A 25,929-nucleotide genomic window follows, 5' to 3' on the forward strand; every position below is an offset into this window, starting at 1 on the left:
GAGGCACAGACAAACACCAAATGAGTTATGGAGATGAACAAGGTAAAAAGTTCAGCACCACTGAAATAGGTCCTCTCGCAAGGTCACAGGATGGTCAGAAGACATTCCATACAGGGAAGTATGGCGTTTGAAATAAAGTTTTATTTTTCTCAACCTGGAGAGAACAGAATTGTCCATCCTGGGTACAGATGTGTCTCAATATCGGTTTCCAAGCTAATTCTGGAGCCTGCCAATGCTTATTTTTCCATGGCATTGGGCAGAGGCTTCACGACTGATTCCTTTTAACTTTCAGAGCTAAGAAATGGTATTGAAGATGGCCTTAGTGGATGAATGAAAAAGGCAGTTGTCATTTTCCAAATTAAAATATTGCGTAGTTTTTCATATCTCATTTAGAAAAATTTGACTGTTTGTCATGACATAAGGAAGGAATAAAGGCTCTCTCATTAGTCTAGTAAGGATATGTTACTCCTCTTAAAGGCGCCCTGATAGATTATAATCAAATACAACTTGTTACCTTGATAATACTGTTAACCAAGACCACCAGCAGAAACAATGCCCATTTTAGTGTGTCTGAAAATAGGCCTAACCTATATAGTAGAATGTCAACTGAAACATGCGGTGTTAGACAGACAGAGGCACTAGTAAACAGCCTAACAGGATAGAGATTTATAGAAATGGTAGCACAGCCAGGCTATGCTGGGATCATGATTCTCCCCGGTCTATTTAAAAGAATAACTGTCTCTGAAAAGGTATATTATAATTCATAAAGTTCATTGAGTATCACAAAGTGATGCAAAGCATATGTCCAGTGAAATTCTTATTCATCCATACCAACTCCCTTTGATTTCACACAACTAACATTAATAGTGAGGTCACCTCTAATGATTTAACAATTGTCAGACAAGCATTCTTCTGTGGGGTTTCTAGGTCTAGACTCTTACTTGCCTATAAGTCCAGCTGTAACTAAGAACATTCAAAGATGTACCTTTTCCTCTTCTGTAAGCACTACATTCACAAATCACATAAAAATATCCTGTTGAATGTAAGGGTACAATTCCACTTCCAGGGAAAACAGCAGCAAGTAGTGAAAACCATTCAGTGCATGCATTTTGATATAGGCCTTTATAAAAATTATTTGCAAATGAAAATGGTCATGATCCTTTTGAAGCCAAGCACTAAACACAACTTGCATCAGGTTAAACCTTTCCCTACCTTTTTTATACTGCCCTCTTGGGATGCCCCCTCAGGATCAGTCAGCATCTGCTGTGAAAAGAGAAAAAAAATGCACAAACTAGGTAAATTTGCAGGTACAGGAAAATTAATAGATATGAAAGTCCAGCGCTCTCAAATCCAACAAACCAGATAAATGATCCAAAAATTATATAGAATATATATACACCAATACTACCACTATAATACTATCCGCACTAAACTTTACCTACCATTTTGGTTTGGGACTCCTCTTCTACAATTAAATCAATCCAAAGTTGATGAGTAGTTTACACTGCAGCATGAAGCCCCTGGTCACCCAAAGCATGTAAACCTATATTTACATCCTTAAGTTTAAATGTGTGCAAACCCCACTGACGTTAATAACTAACCAGAGAACTATTAGGAAAATTCTGCTTGTTCAGAATATATCTGGCTAGTGCCAAGAATCCACTAGTATCTGAGATTCTAAGCTGTGTCATTTCAATAGAACAAAAGTTTTGTGGTTTTTTTTAACTTTTATTTTCCCCTCTCTGCACACCAGTGACAACCAGGGGCCAAAAGAAATCTTCCCATCATTTGGTTTCTGGGGCTTAATATCCACAGAGTGCTTAACCACAAGTTAGTTCAGGTAGGCCAGGCACCAAAATTGCATATAATACTCTACAGAACCATCATGATAGACATGGGTGCTGCACTTGGGCAGTAGGAACCAGCAGCACACTTATACAATGGGGAACTCCTTACTCGAGAGCACGGAGGCAGAAAGGGATCTTGGAGTCATTATTGACTCCAAGATGAACATGGGCCGACAATGCGAGGTCATGGTTGGCAGGGCTAACCGGACCTTGTCGTGCATCCACAGGTGCATCTCGAGTAGAGCCAAGGAGGTGATCCTCCCCCTCTATGCGACGCTGGTCAGGCCACAGCTGGAGTATTGTGTCCAGTTCTGTGCGCCCCATTTCAAGAGGGATGTGGACAATATGGAGAGGGTCCAGAGGAGGGCCACCCGCATGATCCAGGGACAACAGGGCAGACTCTACAGTGAGAGACTGCGGGACCTGAACCTATTCAGCCTCCACAAGAGAAGGCTAAGGGGGGACCTGGTGACTGTCTATAGACTCACTAGGGGGGACCAGAAGGGTTTGGGGGAGACGCTGTTTCCCCTAGCGCCCGCTGGCATAACAAGGAGTAATGGGCACAAGCTGATGGAGAGGAGGTATAGATTGGACATCCGCAAAAACTACTTCACGGTTAGGGCGGCTAGGAGCTGGAACCAACTTCCAAGGGAAGTGGTGCTGGCCCCTACCCTGGGGGTCTTTAAGAAGAGGCTGGATGCCTACCTGGCTGGACTCGTTTGAGTCCCATTTCTCTTTTTGGGGTTTTTTGTTGTTCTCCCGCCCTGGCGGGGGGTCGGGCTAGAAGATCTACTAGGTCCCTTCCGACCCTTAATCTATGAATCTATGAATCTATGATAGACATATTGTAGAAGAGCTTGCTTCAATTGCACAGCACCCAACTAACAAAGTTTTAAAGAAGTTTCAGGCTAAATACAGACAGTCAAAAAGCCTGAGTCTGAATCAATTCAAACTTTACAGGTTAGTCCAAGCTGTGTAGATTAAACTGATAAGCAAGTGAACAGACATTCATCTTAATTCTGGAAATGTAGCCACATGCCAGCAGTGGCTCAGGCCAGAAGCTGGGGGGTGCTGGAGCATGCCTCCTGCTTTGCTGGAGCAGACAACTTGGGCCAAGCTTAGCCCATCCACCCTGCTAGGGAAGGTTTTCAGGGGAGGTGCAAAGCATCCTTGGATGCTGGGAGACTGGGAGTTAACTTGAATCTAGAAGGTATCTGGGACAGAAGTTCAATAAACTGATTTAAACTAAATTAATTAAGTCTGATACTACATCCATTCAGGTTTATTCTTAAACTGGTTTCAGCCATTTTGAAAAACGGTTTATGTGCACTAAACTTCTGTTGTGTTACAAGTCTGAACTAGTTTACGATCCCTTATAATACCAGTTTATGTGTAACTTCTGTCCCTAGCCTCATTGGCTTCTATGGGAGCACCGAGGGTATTTTTTTCATGTGTTCCTCACGCACCACCGGGTGCTTTTAATTAGCGCTAATTAAAAGTGCCCGGTGTTGCATCAGAACCAGGTCTATCAGTGGTGCTGCATGCATCTGCACTAAGAAAATGGTAGCAGTGCGCTCTGAACTAAAGCACATTGCACATGCTTTAGTTCAAAGTGCACCACCACCATTTTTTCAGTGCTGATGCACACTGCTGATACATGCGACATGCGAGCCTACCAGCACATGTCAATTTATGTGCTTGAGCAGACTCAATTAAATTTCCAGCACATGGGAGCAGACTCCCTGCATGTGGGTAAGTGCCCTCATACATATAAAATTTTATATATGTTTTAGTGATGGATTGGGGCTAATGTACTCAAAGCCCAGTCACCCTGGGCCCTAAATGCAGTGTTAGAGCCCCCTTTGGCCATCAATTATCAAAAATAAAATGACACATTTTAAAGAACCATTTTCCATTTTTTCCTACTTGAAAAGAAAAAGAAATGGCCCCATCCTTGGCCAGGGTAAGTTGGCTCATCTCTGATAAAGTCAACAAAGCAATGTTAATGCCACATGAGGATTTGGCCCCAAATCACCAGGTTACTGTGACCCCGTCCAGGTGAGACTCACCAACTCACTTAATTAAAATATGTGGGCAAACATGTTTGAGCTCAGCTGTAACAACATGCTGTATTTTAAATACTGAGAATTCTAACCCATTCTCTATTTTATGCTGTTTTTAATAGACACTGAAACTGTGGTTTAGAAAGTAGCTAAAAGCAAACAGGAGTAGGAGGTGAATGCCAGAGCAATAACGACAATATATATTTTTTTTAAATGAAGAGAAAGCAGCACGGAATGCAAAAAGCTAAAGTTTGTCATGTTACTACTGCAAGGAGATGCCATTAAGCTGTTGGGAAAGACCTCATTTTTCAAGGTTCTGAGCAGTCACACGTCCCATTAATGCTACTGGGGACTAATGGGCCTCAGCAGCCTTTGGGAAGCACACCACTAAATTGTACTTCCGTTTGATCACTGGTACTGTAGTCTAAATACAATACACAAGGGATGTGCAAAACAGGCCCTACTCGATTCAGATTCAGCCTGAATCAGGGACAGTGATTCGATTCGTTGATTCGAATCACTGTCTCTGATTCGATTTGGCCAAATCCAAATCTGAAGATTCGATGCTGATTTAGAGAATGAGCAATTCAGACACAGACACAGCTTTAAATGTTTTTTCAACATACCTCGAGGTACCAGGCACGGCTTGTGAACGCTGCAATGCTGGGGCTCATGGAGCACCCCACAGGAGTGTCAGGGGGGCCCTCCACATGCTCAGCAATGAACCCAGAAGTGGACCAGAAGTGGGGGGACGTGGTCCCCCTGCGGTTCTGTGGCTCACTCCATGCACCCCAGCATCACAGCACTCACGAGCCCCCGCTACCTAGAGGTATGTAGAAAAAACATTTAAAGCTGTCTCTATGTCTGAATCGCTGAATCTTTCCAAATCTCTCCGATTCGATTTGGAGAGATTAAAGGGTCCTCTGATTTGATTCCAGTTCAGAGATTCAGCCACTGAATCTGGGCAAATGGAATCAGGGACCGAAGCTTTGCACAGCCTTACAATATACCTATGGTGGGAGCATTGATTTGTATTTGGGACACATTGATAACATCAAGTGAAGAAGCTCAATATTAACTATGGACTCTTAGGGCTTTGCAGTTCCTCAGCCTATGGCAGGGAACTTCCTGGACTTTGGCAGACTCTCTTAATTACTTCTAGTTCCCCCAGAACAGTCTGGGTAGGCCTCAGGAGGCCAGGTAGTACCTTTTGTTTTGCAAGGGTTATGCAGAAAGATATACTGGCCTTTCCAAAATGTTTATTTAGGGAGGGGAAGGAGGGGGTCAGAATTTCCTTTCTGCAGGAAATTTCTAGTTTTCCTCATGGTTTGGAGTTTCTCAGGAAATACTGACCAGTTCTAGTTACAAGACTTCCTTTGTCTAAGCTGCGTAACCACTTAGGGATAGGCCATGTCAACTCACTAAACGTTCACTCAAAGAGTGAACCTTGATGTATGCGCTACAGGGAAACAAACAAAAAATAAGACATTCAATAAGAGGGGGAAAAAAGAAAGACTCATAAGTGATGTTTATTAATAAGAATAACAAAAACACTTTGAAAAGCTATCCATTAGGTAATTCTAGCTCAGGCTGCACTTTGTCTCACGTGAATGCCATAATACTAAGTGTAAGGCTTGACATGCTCAGTGGGCTTGGATTCTGCCATTAACACAGATGTTCTTAAATGTACTCAAAATTTACACCATATGCTCCTTCTTTCAACTGATATGTTGTTTTTAGCCAAAAGAAAGACAACATGTCAGCAGCAGCCATGTCAGTGAAACTTTTGTTTTAGGAATCTGGTGGGAAGTATCTCCTCCAATTGTTGATGAACCTCTTTGGATTTCATTCCCTGGATTCAGAGAACTGGTGGCAGCAGAATCCCTGACTGTTACATTAGTTAGGGATGTGCTATAATTTTTGCAAAGCCTCCCGAATGTATACTAAACATGTCAAGTAACACCATGTGATTCTTTTTGAAAAACAGTTTACAAGCTGGCATTCTCCAGCTGCAGTTAACCCTAATTTGATTACATTACCGAGACAGATCACAATGAGCTTATGTAAATAGTAATGTTATCCATTCATTCCGTGAGCTCAGATAAACTGTCATTTAAAAAAAAAAAAAAAGGCATGGTTTGATGGGCTCAGCAAGCTCAGAGGTGAAAAAGTTATTTGATAGGCCAAGCCCTACTCTATAATGTCACTGGGAATCCTGGCTTTATTGAAATTAGGCCAGATTTACACGACTGTAATTGAGAGTAGAATTTGTTCAAAAGAGGAGAATAGAGTTGGCATGCAGCGAATCATGCTTCCTCTCAATTATTTTTCTTTATCATCATCACTGGCTCTTAGCTAACAGAGACACTGATAAACAAAAGCATCACATTTCAACACTGCAGAAGTCAATGTGACTTAAGCATATGCTTACAGTTAAGCATGTAACAGTTTTCTTGGACTGAATCCTAAGCAGCTGCTTGCTGTTGTTACCTAAATTACAAAAAAAAAAAAAATCACCACAGCAACTTACACGTACTAGATATAGTGTTCTTCACAACAATATACAAAGGCACTGTATGCTTGACTACATTAGCCATAATACTACTACTTCACTTTTATGTGGCACATGCCTTTCATCAAAGGCAGCATAGTTGCATGGTAAAGAAAGGACAGAACCCTTGCTGACAGCTAAAGTAGGAATCTTCTAAACACTTTTCGACTGCAGGTGTCAGGAACATCAGCAAAGCAAACATTTTGAAAATGCAGTGACAAACCAACCCCCAGATCCTACATCCTTAAGCTGCCGAACAGAATCCTGGGCCCATGACAGCATTTCAGTCACGTCAGTTGGATCCTACGCGGGCAGACAGCTCCATGGTGGAAGAGCATCATGTAGGCTCTGGTCAATTAAGTTCTAACGTTGTTCCTATTTAATGGAGAGCCTGGCCCAATACTGGGTAATTCTCAAGAGAGGGATAATCTCTTACAACCAGTCAATCAACAAACACATGATCATCTTGTTACAGTTATTTTAAAACTAACAACCATCTTCTGTATTAGTGAGAAAGGTCATGTTGGGGAAGGCATCTCCATTGTAGACTAGAGCAGAAATGTACCCTGGCATGGGATATTGTAGAATCATAGAAAATTAAGGTTGGAAGGGATGCCAGGAGGCCATCTAGTCCAACCCCCTGCTCAAAGCAGGACCACTCCCAACTAGATCATCCCAGGCAAGGCTTTGTCTAGCCAGGTCTTAAAAACCTCCAAGGATGGAGCTTCCACCACCGCTCTGGGTAACTTGTTCCAGTGCTTTACTACCTTCCTAGTGAGAAAGTTTTTCCTAATATCTAACCTAAACTTCCCTTGCTGCAACTTGAGCCTGTTGCTCCTTGATCAGTAATCTACTACCACCAAGAACAGTCCAGCTCCATCCTCTTTGGACCCCCTTCAGGTAGTTGAGGGCTGCTATTAAACCCCCCTCAGTCTTCTCTTCTCCAGACTAAATGAGCCCAGTTTCCGCAGCCTCTCCTTCGTAAGTCATGTGCCCCACTCCCCTAACCATTTTTATTGCCCTCCATTGGACTCTCTCCAATTCGTCCATGTCCTTTCTGTAGTGGGGGGCCCAAAACTGGACACAGTACTCCCGATGTAACCTCACCAATAATAAGTGATTATTTCCCTCCGTTCACCAGTGCTGAACGGAGGGAAATAATCACTTCCCTCAATCTGCTGGTAACACTTCTACCAATGCAGCCCAGGATGCCGTTAGCTTTCTTGGCAACAAGGGCATGCTGATGGCTCATAATCAGCTTAATGCCCACTGTTAAGAGAACCCTCAGGTCCCTTTCTGCAGAGTTGCTGCTTAGCCAGTGGGTCTTCAACCTGTACTGGTGCATGGGATTTTTCCATCCTAAGTGAAGGATTTTGTACTTCTTGTTATTGAAGCACATGAGATTTCTTTTGGTTGAACCTCCTTTCTTTTGGTCTCTCTGAATCCTAGCCCCACCCTCCAGCATATCTTCTACTCCTCCCGGCTTGATGTCATCTGCAAACTTGCTGAGGGTGCACTCTGTCCCATCCTCTGCATCATTGATGAAGATATGGAACAAAACTGGCTGCAGGACTGACCCCTGGGGCACTTCACTTGATAGCTGCTGCCAACTAGACATTGAGCCTTTCATTACTACCCTCTAAGCCTGATGCTCCAGCCAGTTTTCTATCCACCTTACAGTCCATTCATCCAACCCATATTTCTTTAGCTTGCTTGTGAGAATGTTGTGGTAGACCATTTCAAAAGCCTTGCTAAAGTCAAGGTATATCTCATCCACTGGTCTCCCCACATCCCCAGAGTCACTCTTCTCATTGTAGAAAGCAATCAGGTTGGTCAGACATGACTTTCTCTTGGTAAATCAATGCTGACTGTTCCTAATCACCTTCTTCTCCTCCAGGTGCTTAGAAATGGATTCCTTAAGGACCTGCTCCATGATTTTTTCCAGGGACTGAGGTGAGGATGACTGGTGTGTAGTAGGGCTGTGCGAAATGGCAGCGTTCCATTTCAACCAGCATTTTGATGTTTCGATGGAACAACATTTCCTTTAAAATTTTGTTTCGATTCGAAACAGATGTTCCATTCCATTTTGTCGAAACAGTTTTGATGCTGTTTCGCCATTTTGCCCATAGGCTATAATGGGGAAGGTCGAAACAGCCTATATCGTTTTCATTTCTGGCCTGATTTAAATGAAACTTGCAGAAATGGTAGCCCCTTCTGGGGGCATGAAGCCTGACAAGTTTCAAGGAGATAGGTGTAGAGGGTAGGGGGAACCTGCACCCCAAAATCTTGAAAGCAAAACTCATGTCACGTGTGTGTGTTAAGCCACAGAGGGATCAAAACTGCAGGCATGCTAGCCCCTGCTGAGGCCACAAAACCTGCCAAGTTTCAAGGAGGTAGGTGTGGGGGTTTGGGGGAAACTGTACCTCAAGCTGCAGACAAGCAAAACTTGTGACATGGGTGACACTGCATGTGTTAAGGCGCAGCAGGGTGAAAGCTGCAGACTTTCCTCATATGGCTTGCCATGCAAGTCTCTGATCATATGGGTAACCCTTCTCTGGACTCTCTCAAGCTTTACCACGCCCTTGTTGAAGTGCGGAGCCCAGAACTGGACGCGGTACTCCAGCTGTGGTCTCACCAATGCCAAGTAGAGCTGAGTAGAGCAGGAGAATCACTTCTTTGCAATGGTTTTGCTCATTGTTCTGCAGATGCATCAATTGATGCACGCCAGGGTATTGTTGGCCCTGCTGGCTACAGCATTGCATTGCTGGCTCATGTTCACACTGTGGTCAACTATTACCTCCAGGTCTGTGATGGCAAGTGATGGGGGATCTTCAATCCTGTTGCCTGGTGAGAGGCAGCAGATGCACAAGCACCCATGTCATAGCGAAACATTTCAATTTGCCTCATTTTGTTTCAAGGCTGTTTCAACAATACCTGTTTCATTTTGATTTCGCTGTTTCGACCTCGAAATGAGTCGAAACAAAACTGGCGGTGAAATTTTGCACAGCCCTTCTTCGTGTTTTTAAAGATGGGCACTGTATTTTCCCTTTTCCAATCATCCAGGACCTCTCCTGATCACCATGAGTTTTCAAAGATAATGGCCAGGAGCTCTGCAATCATATCAGCCAACTCCTTCAGCACCCATCTGCACTGGGTAGTGTACCCCGGCCAAAGCAGGACACCATTCTGCAACCTAGGGGAATGGCCTGGCCTAACTGGCACTAGCTGGAGAATGGGCTTGGCTGAGTGTTCCTCCCATTTGGTGGAGAGGCTGTTTGTGCTGCCCTGCACCAGAAAAAAAGCTCAGAGATGTGTATTCTGGCCCAGCTCTCTCCTTGCCCTGAACATGGCTTAGAGAGCAGAGCTGCTAAGGTATAAAACTTCTTATGATATAACTTGTTTGAATGACTCTTCTGGGGCTTGATCCAGCAAGGTACTGATTGCTCCGGCCCCGATCCAGCCCGAAGCCCTTAAGCATGGGAAGCATCCCATAGAAATGAATAGGTTACTCATGTGTTCAAGTGACTACCTGGATTTGAGCTGAGGACTAAGCACCTCACAGAATACAGCCCTCAATTATAACCCATCTCAGTGACATACTAAACATTCCCCACTCATGACCTCTTGCCCTGTGCTTCATATCCTTCATGCTCACAGAGAAAGTGCCAGCACTCAGGGCACTCCCTTTGTTGCAGCTGCTGGCAATGTGTGTGTGTGCATGTGCACTCATGTGCACGTGCATGCATGTAATTTTTCATTCTTGTGTCTTTATTTTTCTGCACAAAAATTAAATTTCTTTGCAACACCATCCGAGTTGTGCCGTGCATAGTATTTTAATGCAGAGAAAAGGAATGTCATAACTTTATGTTTCTTTCTAGTATTAGAAGATGCTTTAATTTATTGTTTGGCCAACAGCAAAAGCCATCCACCTGAAGTCTGGTATTTCCTAGTGCATAAGAGGGGAGGAGATTATAATATATCTGCACCATTCTGGACTTCTGGGCTACTGCTCTGCCATGCAGTAAGGCTCCTCAAGAGTTTTATGGCAGGAGAAGAGCCCAATCTTCTTTTCATAAGTACAGCTTTCTATCTTTGTACTAAAAGAAATGGTCCCAATACTCACCTGGGCTGCTGACACAATTGGACAGTTCTAATTCCAACTAGTAGAAGGCTGTGAGACTGCTGATTTATACCCATGAGTCAGTTCATTAGTGATAAAAGATTATTTCATCCTTTGTTGACCTAAGATCTTCTACAGTGTTCCAGTCTCTTGGCTTTAAATCACACTAAATCTGCTTATTTTCTGAAGTACCATATTACTTAGTTTAACCCTGTGGCCCCAGCAATGTATGGCTTGCTGATTTCTGGCAATGGGATTTAGTGTTGCAAGATCCTGATTTTTCAGATCACCATAAGTAGAATCTATAGCTTTTATTAAGCACTGAAGTTAAAATGTTCCAGTATTTTAGCAGCCTGGTTGGATTTGGCATCAAAGCTGCTATGATTTTAAGAACATTGCCTCGCAGCTTTTATACAGTTATGTCTCAGTCCAGGATTCTTAGATCTATTCCAAAGACATTTTAGAGGTTTTAGCTTGTGGAACTGATTGATTCTCTAATAAGCCTATTTGTATATGAAGTAAATTTTCTGTTTTTTGTCTTAGCTTCAATCTAAGAAGGTTTTTCCAGGAGCCTTGAAACCAGTAGTTTGAAATGTCTGAAAAACAGGACAGTCTCCAAGAAGATACTGTATACTGCTGGCCACTGTGAGATGCTTTGCCCTCCCAGCAAAGTAGACTTAGCATACTCTTGCTTGCTTACTGGTCCTGCTGGTTCCAACTTGTTTGTAATTCCTGCTTTTTCATTGTAACTCAGGGTACAAATACGCATTAACAAACAGAAGAAGATCAGAGGTGGTGGGACATGTCCCACCACAGCTGAGCCACTATTTGGGGCAAACACATCACCTGTTGTCTTACACAGGGCAAGAGCCTCATATGGGACAAAGTGCGGTGTATTCCCCTTGCCTGGCGGGGGGGTCCCTGCATCTCTTGCTTCACTGTGCCTCTTTGTTAGGACCAGCACACGTCCTGTGCCAATCTGTGCCCCTCACATGCAGGCATGAGCCTGCAAAGGTCCCAGCATGGGCTAGCACAGAGGCGCAGGAGTTGGGGAATCCCTGGTGCTACTGCCTCCACACCACGATCAGCGCTGACCTGTGCCCTGGCACGAAGCACAGGTTGGCATGGGAACCCGTGCAGGTCCCAATGTGGAGGTACAAGACTCGAGGAATTCCACAGCTTCCATGCCAACCCACACCACCTTTACAGGGCCCATGCCAACCTGTGCTTCATGAGGAGACATGGGGCAGCACAAGGCAATACCAAGGTGTGGGATTCATGTACCTCTACATGAAGCACACATCAGTAGTTTCCCTGCTTACCCAGACATGCCCCGGGGATCTTTGGGCATGTTGGGTAAGTGGGGAAATCCCAACTTTCCCCTCTTAACCAGATACTCCCGGAGATCCTGGCAACCAACTCGGAAAGCAGGGAAAGCTGAGCAGGTGTTCGGAGGGCTTGAGGAGCCCAATTTTGCCGAGGAATCAGATCAGGATTGGGCCCTCAAGCCCCAGAGCAGGTGGCTGGAGAGCACAGGCAGTTTCCAGGCTGCCTGCTCTCCCCCACAAGCAGAGAGACATCTATCACAATAAAGCAAGACAAAATTATTACTATCTTCAGTCACAGCCACAAACTTGGGCACTTGTGATGCTACAAAAGGTAGGAACATTTATCTGTTTTCACTTTGTGCCACCATAAAAACTTTCACAGTGGTGCAAAGGCAACCACTATTTTAATCCTCAGAGTCAAAAGCCAGAGGGGGCTTTCAGAAACTCACAAGGGGTCCTTTTTATTTTCACTTTCAATATAATACTAAACAAGTGGTAGAATGAATTACTCTGCCCCAAAGATAAGGGGAGGGAGGGAGGGAAGCCTGATTTCTGTCCTTCCTTATTAGGCCTGTGCAAAGCAGCTAGTATTTGCTTCAGATTCAGATTTAGCTGATTCAAGGGACAGTGATTCAAATCACTGTCCTGAATCGATTCAGCCGAATCTGATTCAGAGATTTGGCTGCTGCCAAATCTCCGAATCACACAGGCCCCATCCTCTGCCCACTCTCCCAGCCCCAGCAATGGCTGCCCTGCCTGCCTCAGCTCCCAGCACCTCGAAAAAAAAGCCCCGACCCACTGGGTGGTGCTGGGTGGGGAGCAATCTTTGCTGCCCCCTGCTGCCCCATGCTGTACGGGGGGCTCTTCCACAAGTCCTCAACCCCACCGTGCTCTCTCATCCTTCCCATTGGCTGCCCTGCCTGCCCCAGCTCCAGCCCTTTAAGGGAAACCCCCCCCCAAAACCCTGTACTCACTGGTTCCTGCCTGGCTGGGAGCGATCCCTGCCCTATGCCACATGGGGGGCACTTCTATGAGCCCCTCCGAAGCCCTGAGGCCACTGCAGGAGCTGGTGAGTCCAGGGTTTTTTCAGTTTTTTTTCTTAAAGGGCCAGACCTGGGGCGGGCAGGGCAGCAATGGGTGGGTGGAGAGCAGGGAGGGCGGCTCATGCAGAGCCCTCCATGCAGCGTGGAACAGTGGTGGGGGGCAGTGGGGATCACCCCTCCACCCAGCAGCACCTAGTGGGTCAGGGCTTTTTTTTAAAGCACCAGGAGCTGGGGCGGGCAGGGCAGCCATGTGGGGGCTGGGGGAGTGGGCAGGGGTTGTGGGGGCTGGGAGAGCAGGCAGGGGCTGGGGGCTGGCAGGGATCCCCCCTATGGTCCCTTCCCTCCTCCTCCAGCTCCCCCTCCTCTGCCCCCTACTTACTAGCTCCAAGTTCAGCTCCAGCTCTCTGCTGCAGCCAGTGGGGGCTGCCCCAATCATTGAAGTTGTCCAAATCTTTTCCAAAGATTCAGAAATATTTGAATCTATTTGGATCTTTTTATTGGTCCCCTGATTTGATTTGGATTTGGAGATTCGGTCACTGAATCAGGCTGAATCTCCTCCAGATTGAATCAGCCCCCAAAGCTTTGCACAGTCCTATTCCATATGGACAATAGAAAATATTTTTCCATTTAAGGGCTAACAGCTCCAGTCTGTCCCAGTGTAAATCTGTTACACTGTCCATGACGTTATTTGGGACTCATATTCACTGAGCCCAGAATCTGACCCTGAAACTTCATAATCATTCACATTATTGGCAAAACCCCCTTTTTATTTTGCTCCCTACTACAAACAGTGCTAAGCACACCACTGCCTCACACTTTTCTTACTGATCCCAGTCTTTGTTATTGTGAACTAATAGCTGAGAATTTTTGTTAATAGTGTTGAAACAATTCTGTTTTCATTTCTTACTTAGCTCTTGCAAAGCTCAGACACTGGCAAATTCCTCATACCTCTCTGTCATTTTTTATTGCTTTCTTAACATTTACATCAGATTAACAGTGTTATTGTCTTTCCTTCATCCTGTTTCTTTTTGGGTGCATCTACATATGCCGATTTAAGGTGCTTAGCAATTTTTAAGGTGCATTAAGGGAGTGGGTCTATATGTGTGCGCCCTTAATGAGCCTTAAAAATGGCGATTTTAGACTAATCATGCCTAAATTTGGTACCTGCATAAAGCAGCCCTGGGCAGGACCCTGGACCACCCTGCCCCCCCATGCACAGCCATGCTGGGGCCCAACTTAGTCCCAAGTCAGTCAGCACACCAACAGGTACTGCGGGTGCAAGAACCACCACTCCAGCTCCAGCATCTGTGCATTTGGGAATAGTACCCGCCACTGCTTGTTCTTGGCGGCACCCAGTGACAGTGTGAGGCCCTGCAGGCTTGACTCAGGCCTGCTCTCGACCAACACTGGGGAGGCAGGAACACAGGAAGAGGGTAAGAGCCAGGATTGGGGCCAGGGCTAGGGCTGGTCTGATCACATCCAGGGGGACTGGAGGCTCCCACCCCCTCAGATGGCACTGGGCTGCACCACCTGGCTACCCTGCTGCCCACTGGTGCCCCAAAGCCTGTGGCAGAGTACCCTGTGGCCAGGCCCAGAACTGGGTGCAGTTGCTTTGAGGCACTAGACATGGCCTGGGGGTTTGGGTGCACCCTCTGCTCACTCTGGCTGTGGTCCAGCAGCCCTGGCTATGCAGATGCTGCTGACAGACCCTCCGGCCCCTGGGCACGCCCTGCAACTTTCTCTGTACTTCACAGCCAGCAATGCACTCATTGTTCATGCTGCCCCTGGCTACTTTTCCAGAGCAGTGCCTGCCCACTGCCCATGGGCCCCAGTGCAACTGTGCATGTGGGGGGCTGTCCAGGGTGCTGCTTAGACGCATGCTTAAATCGCCGTAATGTGCCTTAGGCTAAGGGACATTAAGTTTAGGCATGTGTAAATTCATTTGTAGACATGTTCTTTACATCCAAAATTCAAATCTAGTCACACATTTACCAAGTGTAGCCATACAGCCCTTGGAACACCCAATCAGCCCTGAAATCTGAGCCTTTTTAAAATCATTTGGCATATAGTGCTGCAGTATCAGACCTTTGGTTGCTGCCAACCCATCAGACACTGGAGCTGACCCAAATTTCCAATCAGAACTACCCTACTGGTACAGATCATAGTTATGCTTATGTAAAAGATAGAGTAGTTGATACCAAAATGTGTTTTGTCCTCATTATAAGATCACTACAATTAACAAGATGCATATACACAGCTGTAATACCCTGTCTCCTAGATACATGAAAATAAGATTACTGCTTCTCTTACACCACATTCATCTTAATACTATTGCCAATCCCTGCTTTACAAAGATGGTTTTATGAAGAGCATGCAATATATTTTTCCTTGTTATTACCCTAAAACATGGGAGACCCTTAGACATTAATATATCTAGTAACAATTTTTTAAATGCTGTTTGCCAATTTTACAAGCAGCCAGTCTGTTCCAAAATCCAGTGGTCTTGGACTATTATAGCAAAAGAAAAAACAAAGGTTGTTGTTTTATAATTTTCAGTGAAGTTTGGCCTTATGCATAAGGCTTTTTATGGTTTTGGCTTACGTTTATGGTATAGCCAAGCTATTAATGTTCACAAATCTTTCAGTTTCTTTGTAGCAAATGTCTTGATGTTTATTTCCTACTTTAGATATGTACATTAACAGTGTATGAGAATCATTCTATACAACAAAATTAACAGTTATCCTATAAATTAGATTTCTACCTTCTATTATGTGTGCTTGTAAATATTATATAATATATACTATAATACGATATAATGTAGGAATATAACAAACACGTATTTTACATGCACTCCTTTTTAAAAAAGGCACACACACACTGTAAGTATATATATGGTTCCAAGAAGTATATATACTGTATGAGACTCCTGCATGACAATATGACTGCCACTGTCCTGAGTGGAAGATCTGAAACCAACATCTTCCGCATCCATACCAGGGTCAAACAAGGTTGCGTGATCGCCCCCACCCTGCTCACCATCTACCTAACTGTCATCATCCACCTCATCTGAGATGATCTACCATCCGGCATCAGTATCCAGTACCGACTGAATAGGAAGCTTTTCAATCTTGGGTGCTTCCAGGCAAAAACAAAACTCACCACCAAGGACATCCACAACCATCAGCATGCACTGGATTGCTGTGTGATGGCTTACTCTGCACAGGATGTGCAAGTAACCTTAGATCTCTTCAACGCTTCGTATAAGAGACTTGGCCTGTCCTTGAACATCGCTGAGATGAGCGTTCTCCACCAACCCTCCCCAGGCCAGTTGAACATCCCTCATGCTATCTACATAGATGGGGAGGCTCTGGAATATGTGGAGTACTTTCCGTATCTCAGCAGCCACCTCTCTCAATGAGCTATCATTGATGAAGAAGTCCAGCACCGGGTCAACTGCGCCAGTGCCACTTCTTCAAGCTGCGACAACGTGTCTTCAAAAATAAAGACCTTCAGAAGTCAACAAAGGTTCTGGTTTACAAGGCTATCATGCTGACCACCCTCCTCTACTGCAGTGAAACCTGGACCATCTACCGATGCCACATTAAGACCCTTGAGAGCTTTCACCAGCAGTGTTCACATTGAATCCTGGGGATCAAATGGGAGGACTACTGGACCAGCGTAAGTCTCCTCCATGAAGCTGCATCCACAAACATCGAAGCCTTTCTCTTGAGAAATCAACTCCAATGGATGGGCCACTGCATCTGGATGTCCAAGAACTGCCTCCCTTGCCAGATTCTCTTCCCCCAGCTCTCTGTTGGCCAACGCTTAAAGGGCAGCCAAGGGAAACAGTACGAAGATATGCTCAAGGTTGCCCTCATGCATGGAGACATTGACACCAATGGCTAGGAGGAGCAAGCTGCTGACCATCTGGTATGGCACCACTTGGTCCACCAAGGCACGTGCCACTTTGAGGCCCAACGACCCTACACCGACGTGGAACGGCAGCAGTGGAGGAAGGAGAATGAGACCGATCCGGGGCTGCAAATCCCATTCCCCCATGCAACAACATGCCCCCATTGCTGAAGAATGCGTGCACCCAGAATCGGGCTCCTCAGTCACCTGGGGACCCATCAAGCCTGATGGACATCATCCTCGACTTCAAGGCACTGCCGACGATTCCATATATCAGAATAGCATCAAAACTACTGGGACTGTCAGGTATGACTTTATATAACATTTTTTGTTTTGCCCATTTTCTCTGCTTTTAAGTAATTATTAGTGATGAGCCCATGAGATTTGAACCTTCTGATTTTAGCTGTAGACCCATATCCAGAAGTACAGATGACCTTTACAACTTGCACAGTGACTTATTAATCTTCTTTGTTTGTTTGTTTTAAAAACTAAAACTCATGTTAAATCAATTCTACTTCAGGACACCATTTAGAAGCAGGTATAGCCATTTTCCAAACTGAGAAATTGAGGCACAAAGATTGAGTTGCCCATTGTAACAATGTCAGTCAGTAGCAGAAGCCAAGAATTAAACATAAAAGCTGTACTTTATAATCCTCAGTTCAAGCACTTGACTATATGGCTACCTTATTAAATAACCAGAAATAATTTTAAAACTGGTGTAATGTTACTAAAGCTATAAAACCGAGGAGTACAAATGAAAATCACAGTTAATTCACTGTGGTATGTCAGAAAGTTACATAGGACTCCAAGCATTTCATAGTAAACTGGAAGACCTTGGCACAATGGGGTAAATTCAGGTCCCTGACAACGTCTGAATATGGACAGAGGAGGAGCTGGTTTAACATTAACTATAATCCTTACGCTTTCTGTGTAAACAGTTTCTCTCATAGTGTGCGTATCTCTTTTCACCTTGCTGAGCAGAGCTGCACTCTTCACCTGAGCCTCCTGACGCTCTTCAAACACTGCCATGATTGATGGTAATTCTTGTCTCACCATCCTTCACTTGTAAATACACCATCCTTCAGCCATGAAGGACTCATCTACGAGTGCCTTTAAATTACGGCTATCTCCAGCCCCTCTAGATGGAGTTTCAGGAAAGGTCATAAATGACATTAAATGGCAATATTGTCAAAATGGATTGATTAAGAAAAGCCCATCATTCTACCTGAGCATACAATAATTGCTCTACTGGCAAGATTCACAGGGCAGGCTGGTTGCAGATCCTCTCTTGACCAGAAAATCATCTGTACGCTATATGAAACTATACATATATGTAAGTTAAATCTGATTCCCAGAGAGCACATTTGCATTAGATTTCTCTATCAGGCTCTCCCATACCTGTACAGACTACATAGACTGGCGAAGTTAAGGTGTATCCCAAAACCTATCCATATGTGACAAGTTCAGATCATGGAGAAGCAGGAAGACAAGCTTTGGAAACCTGCATACAACACAGCATATGGAAGGCAGCCCAGCAATGACAGTAAGTTGGATGCTAAGGTTGGCAGGAGAACACCAGACAAGCCCTTTAAACCTCATTTTTGGGTCATCAGATATTGTTCTGTTAGGTGCTTCACCATGAGACTGTCAGTTCACAATGAGGACCAGGGAGGACAGACACTACAGCCAGCTCTTCTGATTCCGCTTTAAGATTATTTTAAGTGTTTGTTATAGGAAACGCATTTGCAATTCACAATATTTTCTCACAACTCATGAAAAGTCAGAATGTGTTGTGTTAAATAACTCTGCCGAATTGAGGAACTTCTTTTAATACCCCATTCTAGGAACTTAGAACTGCTGGAATTAATAGTGCATGGAGAGAAGATCTTGTCTAGTGTCCAGCATCTCCTTTCCTAACTAGGTGGATGAGAGGGGCTGTTGTTTTGTTGAATTGCCTGTGTTGGGGCTCCAAGCAATCCAAAATGCTGCACTACTTACCTGAGGTAGAATTTATATCTATGGAGAGTCTTTTAAGGTTTGAAGCTGAAGCCAACTTGCAAGTTTTGTTCACCCTTTGACAAACATAAAAACGAATGCAAAATATTTTCCCCAGACAACTCAGACTCTGTGGGCACTTCTACATGAGATGCTTTACTGAGCAGTGGACTAATTTGCTGTGCAACAAAGTATTACCATCTACACATGCACAGCAATTAGGGTGCAGTAAACTAATTTACTGGGCTGCCAGATAGTCCTGTCAGATACAAGTGGTATCTGGCAGTGCAGTAAATTACTGCACTTAAATTTATGTGTAACCTGTGACAGCTGGATTAATCTATTTTGGCTCAAATTGAGCCAGAGTATATTCAGTTGCATTAATTGTATGTATGAATCAGAACATCTGATTTACACCAGCATATCAGAAAAGAGAACTGGGTCCCGCATTCATAATTACCTCCAGTGAGTACATCACAAACCTTACATTAAATTGTGATTTATGTGCTATGATCAGAATATGTAAAATATACAGTCATGATGCTTTGGGTTGTGGTTTTGTTATAATACAAGCTAGTTCAATATCACATTAAAGCAGGGACCCAGGATGCTTAACAAAGTAAAGGCCAAATTATGTCTTCAGGTTGCCACTGGAAAAGACAGCAGGCAAAGTTCAAAAGTCATTCTTTTTAAAAGAAGCTTAGAGATCAGTGGAAATTGGACTGGGAGTCTTAATTTCATTCCAGCTGAACAGATTTCCACATGGGAAGAAACTCTACCTCATCTGGCAAAAAAAGGCCAGCCACTGAGTGGCCGGTAAAGAATGAACTACTGATAGAAGCAGTCTAAGCAATTTTTTTGGAACATGATAAGGGAAACCCTCATGGACAAGTGCTCATCCCATATCTCTGTGGGGCTATGCAGGGGACTTTTTCCAGACTAGTAGCCTTCTGGAGGGTTAACTGCACTTTTATAGCAATAACTTATTACAGGATATTAAGGAGGATATTCCAAAGGAAGAAACTAATTCATTAAATGACATACTAGTAGGAAACAATGTTGTCTCCCCTATGGAAAGCAAAAACCTATGCGTTGAGAAAGGAGTTAAAAATGTCAAGGTCAGATGATGCAGAAAACAATGAATGTCAAACATTAAGAATAAGCTAAAGAACAAGATTGCAAGAGAGAAAATAAACATGCAATTTACATACATGGTATCTGAACTTCTATATCACTTCTTAAAGGCATAACTCGTTCACAACATTGTGATCAAATTCTACTGCAAATACCAGGAAGTTAAACACAATCTAATGGAGAGCATTTGTAATAACTTCAATAAGCTGAGGACTTGAGACTTTCAGCCAAGACAAATAAGAGAGGGTACTGATTAGTAAATGTCACCATTTCTCTTGCCAAGCACTCAGAGGCTGGTGATAGGAAAGTATTAAATATAATCTCACGGTCTTTAGGGGCTGTTTGATTTTATATTGCATTCTTATCAGGTTCTTAAAGTCCAGTGTTAATGAGCATGAGAAACACACTTGATAGTTTGGCAGTTTTGCTAAAAGAAAAAGTATTTCATTCATTATGTGTGTTCTTTGGATACAAACGAGGTACATTTGCCTTTTATACTATTCCAAAGTAGAGCTACTTATGACCTCAGTCTGGTCTATTTCTTCATTTTCAGTAACCCAACATCACTTTTAACAACCACTTACTTATACTGTTCAAACAAAAATAGGTTTCACCAACCATGCCTACTGCTTACCACAATGAATGCAATCCTTAGGGGCCCTGAAGCTAGGATGCAATGCAGATGTGGCTGACTTACACCTAGTAAATTGGTTTTCGAAACTTTGAGGCTGACACTAGAATGAAACACAAGTCCCAGCTAATTATTCAGGACTTTGTACAGTAATAATTCCAAGATGGCGAACTATTTAAAAAGAAGAAAAAACAACGGCCACCAAAAAACAGTCAACCTTTTACAATGAGTCATGAGTCAGAGAAATTAATTTGGTTCCACCGAATGTTTCGAGAACTCTAGTAGCTCTTAGTGTTTCAGTGGTGACCACATTTTAAGAGTTAAAATTCATAACCCAGTGAAATCAACTGTGAACTTCTTATTGACTTCAGTGGGCTTTGGGTTGGGCCTATAATAAATTCTGGACAAATTGTTCCACCTTTACTTAAAGGCAAGAGTTGTACTTTTCTCCACAAGTAGTCCCACTGAATACTGTAAAGTAAGAGAACTCAATATTATTCAGTGTAAGGGAAGCAGACTGTGTCCCCTCAAGCTTTTTCCTCCAGTGTAATGCAGCGCAAGGAAAGACATTTTTCTTTCATTTAACTCATTTTTTTTCAACAGCCTCACTGAAAATCAGCCAGACAACCTTTGCATGTTATGAAAGGTCACTCTGAAAATGCTAAGAAGCAATCATTTAAAGGTGAGGAATAAGTCAGCTCTGCAATCACCCTGCTAAACATAAAGTGTGCAGAAGAGACCTGCAGTGAAATAATCCTGCAAAATCTGATTACTTTGCTAAACTGGAGAAGTCTGGACAGAACGGAGGAATGTGACAGATATGTGGCTTAATGAGACCTGGAAATGAAATTTTCCCAGGGAAAAAAAAAAACTTTATAAGTTTGACACATTATTTCCTTGATCAATTCTAGCAGTCATCTGCAGGTTGCTAGATTCATCGTTTGAAGTGAACCTCCACTGAAAACATAGTTACTAAGCTGAGCTTTCCCAAACATCAGTAGTGGAGTGCGAGGGAGGTTTACTTTCCTTCTGTATAAGCAGAGGTTAGGCTCAAAGTTTAGGGGTAGACCTGGTTCTAGACCTTTTTCAGAGTTCAGGGAGATTCTGATTCAAGTTTCCCATTTTGGAAACTATTTGAATGTAATTCAGAATGTGCCAAGAGGTGCTGATGAGAAACTTTGCTCGAAACTCAAACCAAGCCCAAAGCATATTAGAAAAGAATTGAAAAAATTCAGATCTCTTCCAGTTCTTTTCTGTTTTCCCAGCTCCCACTGAACTCCTTACTCACAGCTAGTTTTGGAGGCAGAAAGTCCCCCAGGATTGCTTATAAAAAAGTTTGTTTGCCTTTAATGGAATATGGTAGAGGGATTCATAGAAGCAATAAAAATACAACAGGAAGGATTTCATCCTGAATTCAATTTTATTAAAGAGCAACATCCATAAACCTCTCCATTTTCCATCAAATCCAATTTGTGCCATCACTGTTAAATAACAAGGGTGAAACCACTGCCACAAGGGTGAAACCATGGTCTATGATGAAGCCCCTGTTGATTTCAGTGGAGCCAGGATTTCACCCTATAGGCCTGTTCCATTAAGAAAAGGCCATTTTTACAAACATTTCTGATACTCGACTGAGACCAAGTGCTTACTGAAATGGCTGATTGGTAACCCCTGCAAGGCCTGGGCATGGTGGCTGTAGGGGAGGTTGGAGACCATGAATAGCCTTAAGGCTACAGATGCTTTAGGGGGACAGATGGGCTAGGAGATTTGAGGGATGGGATTGGGACCAGTGGGGTCTGGGAGAGACCTGATGGGTGAGACCTGAACAGGGCCTTGATCTGGGATCTGAAGACAACCATCCTTATTACCCATTAACCAATTACATGAAGCACTCAGGCAAGAGAAAAAACAGAGCCAGAACAGAGCAGGAGCCATGTGGCCCACCAGGGGGCATTATGGCTGCCCCTGAGGCCCAGTCTTGTTACATTCCCTTTTGTTAAACTTTTAATATGTCAAATTTCTTCTCCTTTTTTAAAAAAAAGGAAGTTTCGGTAGAACAAAATAGGAAATAAATGCATTTAAAATTCTTTTCTTTTCTTCCAGCCAGAACAGGACTCCAGAATCCTGAGTTTAGTTCCAAGTACGGCATTGACTCAGTTGAATCATTTGTGAATTTGGGACAATGCTTACAGTCCCATCCTCACAATGGGATTTTGAAGTTCTGTAAGTAAATGATAGAATGCATTTTGAGTTCCTCTTATGGAAAGGGCATCTGAACTACAAAGAATTATTCATTTTCCAGTCAAATCATATTAGGAACACAAAAAACTGGATTGGAAATGGACATCTTGGGTTCTCAATTTCAGTCCCATATTACTGGAGACAACTTCATTTAATTCCTTTAATAATTTTTTCTACCCTCATCTACTATTATAACAAAAATTGTTAAACAAGCTGTTCTGGGTAATTGGGATAAAGCTTTGCTTTCTGTAACAATTTAATGAACTAGATGGTTAGCTTTGGCCATGTACATTCCATCTATCTTTAGTTCTCAGCCTCTTTTAGTTATAGAAATGACCTTGATATTGACAGAACGATATAAATGAATTCCTTCTTTATTTATACGTTGAAAACCTGTTTATTAAGGTAATCAATAATAATCATAAGTAAATAAGGAGAGATCATACATCTTCTGGTAATGACACCAATGACATGCACATGATCTATAGTATTAAGACCTCTGATCTTAGGCTGAAGAGATTATACCTCCTACTAAATTGCACTCCTATTATCCAGGATATATATTGGCCTATTCATGCATTTATGGAGAGGAAATCAAACTTAAATATCAGATCTGAACTACTACCCCAAGATACATTCAAAATACCCATCTCAACAGAGAAAGGGTTATTAAAATGCATTTGATATTTGAATACATTAGTTTCAAAATAACCCAATATAAGTTGGCTTGTGTGTGGGTCCCTCCATGTACAAGCTTCACATCCCAATAGTTGAGTTACTTTCTCATTCAGTAGTTTGAAAGGTGTTCCCCAAATTCAAATCCCCTGATCACATGGGCGTACTGCATGCCCTCGACATCTAATTCAGAACAGACAACTTCCAGTTGAACATGAACGTTTTAACCAAGGCATGCTCTTGAATCAAGGCATCAGTTCTAAAGATGAGCTCCTCTGAAAGCAGGACACTATTCAAAGATCTCTGGAATTATATTCTCTCATTCTCAGAATAAAGTCAAAGTATGGCGCCTCAGTATGCTCATGAATAGGCTTTTTATATGGGGAAGACAGAGGTGTAGGGAAATACCTTTTTACACTGAATAGTTTTGTTCTGGAGTACCTAAAGACATCCTATTTCACTTTTCATCATTTTTATTTAGAATCAGTGAAGGCAGGTTAACAATTCATCAACAGAACATGAAATAAAAAATCCACAAAGAAACTCCCACTTCAAAGGCAAAGGCTGACCAGTGAACACATCAACTGTAAGACCAGATTGCCACAGGAATGCAGCACAAGGGATGCAGATAGACATTCAGGCCCCTGCTGTAACTCATGACACTTTACATAAAGTGCCATGAGTTAGATCACCCTTCCAACTCACCAGACATTCACCTGTTGGGTCGGGGGGGGGATTGAGCCTATCTACTCTGACCCTCCTGGCCAGCAGGCAGGGGCATTCCAGCAGCCTCTTTGGAGGCTGCTGAACCACCCGTCCCCAGCTCTGTCCCTCCCCTCCCCTCCCCTCCCCCTGGCTCTGGACCTGTCAGCAGGGAGAGAGGGAGAGGGGGAAGCAAGCAGCATAGAGTTGCCTGTTGGGGACTGCCTGCCTCAGCTGGAGGGAGGGAGGCTGGAACAGAGCCCCCACACCTCATGAGCTCCCCCCAGCCTTACACCAGTTACCCCGGCTGGGGTATTGGGGGAGCCAGTCTGGGCCCACTAGGCAAGGTGGCTCCATTCCACCCCTCCCCCTCCTTCCAGCTCAGGCCAGGCAAAAACCAGTTGGTAACTCTGTGTTGCTCACTTCCCCCAACTCCTGGATGACAGCCCCAACCCTGCATGAAAAATTAACCCTTGTGGGAACACAAGTCCCCTAAGGCACTGGAAAGCAGAACACCTTAATTTAATAAATGATTTTGATGACTGTTAATTGTTTGTGTGATCAGCCATTTAAAAAGTGCTCTGCAGCCATGCACATGTGTTAGGTCGTAGCTGTAGAGCACTTTCAGGGACCAGATCAGGTGAAAAATGTCACTTCCGTCTGTGCCATAGAAGAAAGAAGACAGCAAAGCAGAATGCATTTGGGTGAAGAGGAAAGGTGAAGGATGTAGTATCAATATAATGGTGGGGATTCGTTATAGGCCACCTAATCAGGAACAGGAGGCAGATGAGGCACTCTTCAAGCAAGTGACAAATCTATCCAGAAGCTATGCAATGCTATTGATAGGACGCTTCAATTTTCCAGATATCTACTGAAAGAACAAAGCAGCCAAACAAAATATCAAGCTGATTCCTAACTTATGTGGAAGACAACTTTCTCTTCCAAAAAGAGACGGTTACAACCAGGCGATTATCTATCTTGGATCTTGTGCTGACCAACAGGGAAGAATTGGTGGAGGATGTGAAGGTGATGGGTAATTTGCAAGGAAGCAATCACTATACGATACTTTTCCTGTCTCAGGTTCTGGAACTCCATGAGGTCAGCAAAATTATGAGACTGGATTTTAAAAAAGGCAGAGTTCATCCAGCTCAAGGAGTTAAAAGGCATGGTGTCATCAGAGGATAGACTGAAGGATAAAGGGGCCCAGGAGGGCTGGGAGTTTCTAAGGGGTACAGTATTGGAAGCCCAAGAAAAGACTGTCCCAACATAATGGAAGCACAAGAAGAATTGGCAAACAACCAATGTGACTGCAAAAGGAATGCCTCAAATGCAAAATGAAAGCATATGAAAGATGGAAGAATGGGCAGGCTACCAACGACACGTACCAGGAAATAGTAAGAACCTGCAGGGACAATATCAGGGAGGAAAAGATAATAGGGGTGGGCGAAGCGGGCCCTATTTGATTCAGATTGCTCGAATCAGGGACAGCGATTCAATTCATTGGTTCGGATCACTGCCCCTGATTCAATTCGGCCAAATCCAAATCTGAAGATTCAATGCTGATTTGGAGAATCAACGATTTGGACATAGACACAGCTTTAAATGTTTTTTCTACATACCTTGAGGTACCAGTGTGGCTTGTGAATGCTGCAACGCTGGGGTGGATCCCACAGGAGTGTGTGTGTGT

At 43.6% G+C, this 25,929-nt stretch overlaps 1 protein-coding gene across 3 annotated transcripts in view; it reads right to left on the reverse strand.

The window, feature by feature from the left end:
- PRDM16 (PR/SET domain 16) overlaps window positions 1-25,929 on the reverse strand; it is a 527,338-nt gene that overhangs the window by 244,519 nt on the left and 256,890 nt on the right. For all 3 annotated transcript variants that reach the window (XM_019511654.1, XM_019511653.1, XM_019511656.1), the window contains exon 3: window positions 1,213-1,263. In XM_019511654.1, coding sequence (XP_019367199.1) covers window positions 1,213-1,263 — 51 coding nt within the window. The remainder of the gene's footprint in view (window positions 1-1,212; window positions 1,264-25,929) is intronic.

This window comes from Gavialis gangeticus, unplaced genomic scaffold, assembly GCF_001723915.1.
Source record: "Gavialis gangeticus isolate Ggan-Ray unplaced genomic scaffold, GavGan_comp1, whole genome shotgun sequence".
Lineage (NCBI taxonomy): Eukaryota > Metazoa > Chordata > Crocodylia > Gavialidae > Gavialis > Gavialis gangeticus.